The 6,412-nt window shown below is 38.8% G+C and overlaps 1 protein-coding gene across 1 annotated transcript; it reads left to right on the top strand.

Moving 5' to 3' along the window:
* The first annotated feature begins 4,287 nt into the window (after positions 1-4,287).
* LOC145098113 (uncharacterized) lies at positions 4,288-5,756 on the top strand. Its single transcript, XM_079035786.1, has 2 exons — positions 4,288-5,129; positions 5,198-5,756. The coding sequence occupies exons 1-2, from the start codon at positions 4,288-4,290 to the stop codon at positions 5,754-5,756; spliced, it is 1,401 nt and encodes a 466-aa protein (XP_078891912.1).
* Positions 5,757-6,412: the final 656 nt, after the last annotated feature.

The raw sequence follows: 6,412 nt of genomic DNA, 5'->3' as shown, positions 1-6,412 counted from the left end.
TCCAAGAAGTTTCCGATTTTTTTTGCATGGGCTTTCTAGTCCAAATAAGCTAATGGATAATTGGGCTATCGAAATTACCCTATAACTATCAATATTACCGATCGGTGCCTCCCTAAGTCGTTGGTTAATTTCAATTTACTATCGTTTAGACTTTAGAGGTTTACGTTTACTGCTTGGCTGCTTGCAGCTTGCGCACTTACTGTCGATGATCATCAATTGACTGAGAAATCAGAAATCGATTATTATGGCTTCTAGTTCTCAAGAACAAGAAACACAAGGATCAAGTACATCAATAGACCAACCTCCATTGTGGGACTATGTGACTAAACTTGAAAAATTTGCTGGAGCAGGGGGGATGTTGGAAGTTTGTAACATCCCAATTTTCAAGGCCAAAAATTTTATTTTTAAATAAGTTATTACATTAAACCATTAGTATAAAAACATTCATAATAATATCTCGTGTCAAAACAAAGTGTCAGTAATCAAAACATATTATCATAAAACCATACCAGAGTGTAATCCCAAAGATCTCATGTGCGGAAAACATAGTGTGATGCGCTGCTATCAAGCCGACTCCTTTCCTTTAAACACGAAGTACCTGAAACCAAAACTGAAAACCGTAAGCACGAAGCTTAGTGAGTTCCCCCATCATACCACATACCGTATAAACACATAATGTCTAGCATATCTGGGTGTTGGCCTCCCCTTCGGTCTCTTTCAACCGAATAACTGCCTAGCATATATGGGTGCTGGCCTCCCCTTCGGTCTCTTTCAACTGGATAACTGCCTAGCATATCTGGGTGCTGGCCTCCCCTTCGGTATCTTTCAGTCGGTAACTGGGGACTATTTCACCCCTACCACTACAACATAATAACATAGCATAACATACATGAGTAGAGTGTCAGGCATATCTGGGTGCCCGACCTACCCCTTCGGTATCTTTCAACCGGTATCCGGGGACTATTTCACCCCTACTACTACCACATAATATCATATCACATGTATCATAATTTTTCTAGCACATAAACATAACAAGTAGTAGCAAACATAGATAATTATCACAAAGACAATCATCTAACAACAACTCTTACTGGTGGGCTGGCATTATGGCCGTAGACCCACCCCTACTGGAAGGTAACTCACCTCACACTGCAGAAGTCCCGTAGACATAACCCCACATTGCTGAAGTCCCGCAGACTTCACCCCAGCTGCTAGATGACAGATTCCCGAACTGTCAACACCAAAATAACACCCAATTAATAATTGGGTCCCAACACATAATCATAGATACTCACTTGGATAATTACTACATTACCCCAAGGTTGGCTTTATGCAAGCCCAAGGCCCAATCCTTAGGCCCAAAGTCCACTAGGAAATCAAAGCCCAACATATGACCCAATTTTCCAAATTGGGCCCAGGCCTATACATGGTCTTATTCTAAGGCCCAACATCATATAATCATTAAGGCCCAACAATGGCCCAATTTTCCAAATTGGGCCCAAAACCTTACATGGGCCTTACCCTAGGCCCATTAAATTATTTTAGTCCATATGATTATTCTTGGATGACCCATTAATAATCCAATCATCAAGGCCCAAAAGAAAGGCCCAACAATAAACCCAAGTGAAATTAGGGTTTCACATAAAATGATGATTAGGGTTAAGTTTCCTACTTAACCCATTAAGGACTTAATCCATTAAGTCCAATATTGCTTAGATTAATCTTTGCCAATGATTATTATTTAATATCTCAAGTTATTAAATAATTCTTGTGTGTGTGACCCAATTAATTCTTAAAGTTAGGTTTTCATTGGCATTAGGTTGTTCCAATCCAAATATTAGCCCATTTATCAACTTGTTGGCCTTTTATGACAATTAGGGCTTTATTGGGCCTAATAAGCCCACTAAAATCTTATTAAACCCATATGGGTTTTATTGGGTCCATTAGAATCCATTAAGCTTCATTGGGCCCATTAGAGCTCCTTTGAGCCAATTAGGGTTTCTAGCACCCAAAACGAATCTATCACAAGAGGTAAAGCGTACCACCACCCGACACGGCAGCCGATGGCGGTAGGAGGCGGCAGCCACCACCCTACGGTGGTGATTTTGAGATTTCATTTCATTATTCTGACACCATTACAGTTACAAAGTACAATATCCAATACCACACACTCACACTATTGCTAACACACACAACCACCTAATGGTGGCCGGCGGTGGCGCACAGCAGTAGAGAAGCTACAACCGGCGGCAACCACCATGGTTGGCTGCCATGGTGGTGCACATGCTCTCCGGCGATACAAACATCCCAAACATACTTAAACACGCACTTGAAACACAATCACCCACCCACACAACTCACAGCCACCAAATGGCACATGGCGGTGACGGCAGAAGCACAAAACGACGGCATCGGCGGCCAAGGGCCACTTTCGGCGATAACAGCAGCATGAACGACGTCGAACACTTGAGATGGTCATTCACAACTTGATATTCTTCTTCGATCACAGCCCACGCTTGGTCTCGGTGGGGTTTCCCAGCCGCACACGGCATTACCGCGACATCAGGCGGCGGTGAGACCATTCTCGTCGACGCGATAGCAGGTGGAGCAGTAGCGCAACAGCGGAGTGACGATATCCACCGGAAACAGCAATAGCGACACCCTCGGGCGTGTTCCTTCCATCCTTCAACTGTCATGGCGCTCCAAGGCGGCCTTCGTCTTCAGCAGCGGTGGTTCACGCCTCCAACAGAGTAGAACGTTGCCGGTCATCTTGGTTCTTCATCTTCACCGTTAACAGAGAGGATGGGGGCTTCCGGCTTCAATCAGTGGAGGAATGGTGGCTAGAGAAGAAGGGGTGATAAGGTGGCGGTTGATGAATATGTGGAGTGTTAGGGTTAGGGTTCAACGATTGCAAGGCTATATACCCGGCTCATATGAAACATATTCCCATATTGACATAACCGGCCCCTCCTCCTCCCATTCCTTACAAAATGAGTCCTAATTTTACCCTTTAAACCCTGCCCTCTAAAACCTTTACAATTTAGGTACAAAATTTACCAAACAGCCCCCAATATCTTAATCATGACATATTCAGCCCTTCCACCTCATTTCCTTTTAAATTAAATTCAAATAATTACCACGGAGCCCCTGTCTTCATAAATATTTATAAAATGAGTCCCAAAGTCACGCTTTTAACCCCCGGCTTCTAAAAATGTGGCAATTAACTCCTCTAACCCAACACCCTGCATAAATAATTATTTATTTTAGTCTACCATTCGTTCATTAACTTATTTATTTAACTAATAAATAAACGGGTGTTACAAAGTTCAAGTGTAATCTTTACAGTGAAACCCGACAAGGATCATATTCTAGAGTTAGAGCACATTTGCTTGGTATAAAATGTAATCTACTATTCAATTTAGAGTGTGTGTCTATGTAATTTTAGATTTTTGATTCATGTTATATTGTTATTGAATTATTGTATTTATTCATGAGCAATTGTAAACAAATAAGAGGCTGCAAATTTGTTTTGATTCATGTATTTGTTGCGATTTTTGATTCATGTTATTATATTGAACTATTGAATCATGAACATTTGTAAAGAAACAAGAGGCTGTGATTTTTTTGATTCACTTTCTTGTTTTGATTAATGTAATTGAATTGATAATGTCAATGATGAACTTATTTTTTTCATGTCATTGAATTGAGAATGTCAATTGCCAATGTTATTGTGTGTGTTCTTGAAATCATGATTTTTGATCTTATTATGTGTGTTCTTAAAATCATGTTGTTTAATTGAATATAGGAAGTGGGATTTCTATATGCAAGAAAGCAACAGCGGCAGCCAAACTTAACATGAACCAATCAGAAGATGCATATGAAAAGAAGAAAACCGAGTCACAAGTGAAAGAAGTTCAATTGCCATGTGAAGCTGGTGTTGGATTTAAGAAAAGAAAAGGTATTTCAACACCTATTGAAAGAGCTTTTGGTGTTGAAATCAAGGACCAACTAGATGAAGAAATAGCTAAAATGTTTTATATCGGAGGTTTACCTTTTAATCTTGCAAGAAATCCACACTATGTCAGGGCTTTTTAGTTTGTTGCTAACAACAAAATTGATGGTTATGTACCTCCTGGTTATAATAAGCTAAGAACAACATTACTACAAAAAGAAAAAGATAATGTTCACAAGCTATTGGAGCCACTTAGGTCTACATGGAAAGAAAAAGGTGTGACTATTGTGAGTGATGGCTGAAGTGATCCAACAAGAAAACCTCTAATCAATTTCATGGCTACTTCATGTAATGGTCCTTTGTTTCTAAAGGCAGTGAATTGTTTTGGGGAAGTGAAAGATAGATTTTTTATTGCTGAATTGATGAAAGAATTCATCAATGTAATTGGTCATGAAAATGTTGTGCAAATTATTACTGACAATGTAGCAAACTGTAAGGCGGCTGGAGAGATTATAAAAAGTCAGTTTTCTCACATCTATTGGACACCATGTGTTGTTCATACGCTTAATCTTGCTTTGAAGAACATTTGTTCACCAAGGAATGTGGAAACAAATGAACTAACATATGAACAGTGCAGCTGGATAAAAGAAGATAACGAAGAGGCGTTTGAAATAAAAAATTTCATCATGAACCATAACACAAGACTCTCGATTTTCACCAAGTTTACTCCTCTTAGGTTGCTTTCTGTTGCTGACACTCGCTTTGTCTCCATCATTGTGATGCTTAAGAGATTGAAACTTATCAAAAGGGGTCTTCAAGCTATGGTCATAAGCGAAGAATGGTCTTCTTATAGATTAGATGACACTGAGAAAGCAAACTCTGTGAAAGAATATATTTTGAGTGATGATTGGTGGGACAAAGTAGCATATATTCTTAGTTTCACTGGACCTATATATGAGATGATTAGAGTTTGTGACACTGACAAGCCATGTTTGCACTTGGTGTATGAGATGTGGGATTCTATGATTGAGAAAGTGAAGATTGAGATCTACAAGAAAGAAAAACACCCGACATCTCAAATAAGTTGTTTTTATGACATTGTGCATCGTATTTTAGTGGCTCAATGGGTGAAGAATAACACTCCCCTGCATTGTTTAGCTCACTCTTTACATCCAAGGTATAAGATTTTAAATTATACACTTGATTTCTATTATATATTTATGTTTTAACTTTTGGATGTTGTAGATATTATAGTGATGCATGGTTAATGGAGGATTCTACAAGATGTACTCCACATAGGGATGGAGAAATTTCACAAGAAAGGATGAAGTGTTTTCGAAGGTTGTTTCCTAATGATGATGAGTATAGCAGAGTCCTTGATGAGTATGCAATGTTTTCAATGAAGAATGGTCCTTTTGAAGATTTAACAAGCATTTCAAAGATGGCTACTATGGAACCCAAGAATTGGTGGGTTAACTTTGGTGCTCAAACTCCTTTTCTCCAAACTTTGGCTTTTAGATTACTTGGACAACCTAGTTCTTCTTCTTGTGCTAAGCGTAATTGGAGTACATATGCATTTATTCACTCGCTTAAAAGGAACAAGTTGACTACAAGTCGTGCTCAAGACTTGGTTTACATCCACAATAATCTCCGACTTTTGTCAAGGACTCCGAAAGATGATGTAAAGATGTGGGATGTGGGTGGAGATGCTTTTGATTCAATGGAAGATGTCGGGTTTTTGGAGGTTGCAGATCTCTCACTAGATGAACCGGATTTTGAAAATGATTTGATTATTGATAATTAGTTACTTTTGAAATATTTAGTATTTTTGGAGTATAAACTTTACATATTTTGGAATTTTTATAAATATATATATATATATATATATATATATATATATATATATATATATATATATGTTTTTTCATATTTTTATATTGCCGTATCTGTGCCATATCCGTATCTTGAATTCTTGGGTTTTGTCGTTTCCCGTATCCCTTCCGTATCCGTATCAGTTTCCCGTTGTCGTATCTGTTTCCGTGCAGCTTAGGTTGCAGTATTCAAAGAGCCTTTTTGCCACTAAAGGAGAAGACGACAATGGCAACGTCGACATCGCAGAAAACTGCAAGCTGCAGCGGTTTATTGTTCAACCCTAATCTCCCCTTTGAAAATGTCACTTGTCTGCTATGCTGGTCTTCGATTCGCTTCATCTCCGACTTTCTGTGCCTCATCCTTCAAACCTAACTTTTTTGGTTCCGATGGCCACTTCAATTCTATGCGATATATATCTCTATTCCTCAATCTCTCACACACACTCTCTCTCTCTCTCTCTCTCTCTCCATATATTGTTATTTTGTTATATAAAAAACAATAATTTCTTTCACAGAAAGGAGCCTCGTCATTGAAATTTGAAAGCCTCGATACTTTTGTAAGAAGGTGACAAAAATTGACACGACACGA

This window comes from Lactuca serriola, chromosome 4 (assembly GCF_051521515.1).
Source record: "Lactuca serriola cultivar US96UC23 chromosome 4, Lser_US96UC23_V15, whole genome shotgun sequence".
NCBI lineage: Eukaryota > Viridiplantae > Streptophyta > Magnoliopsida > Asterales > Asteraceae > Lactuca > Lactuca serriola.
This window is presented reverse-complemented; position numbering and strand designations above follow the sequence as displayed.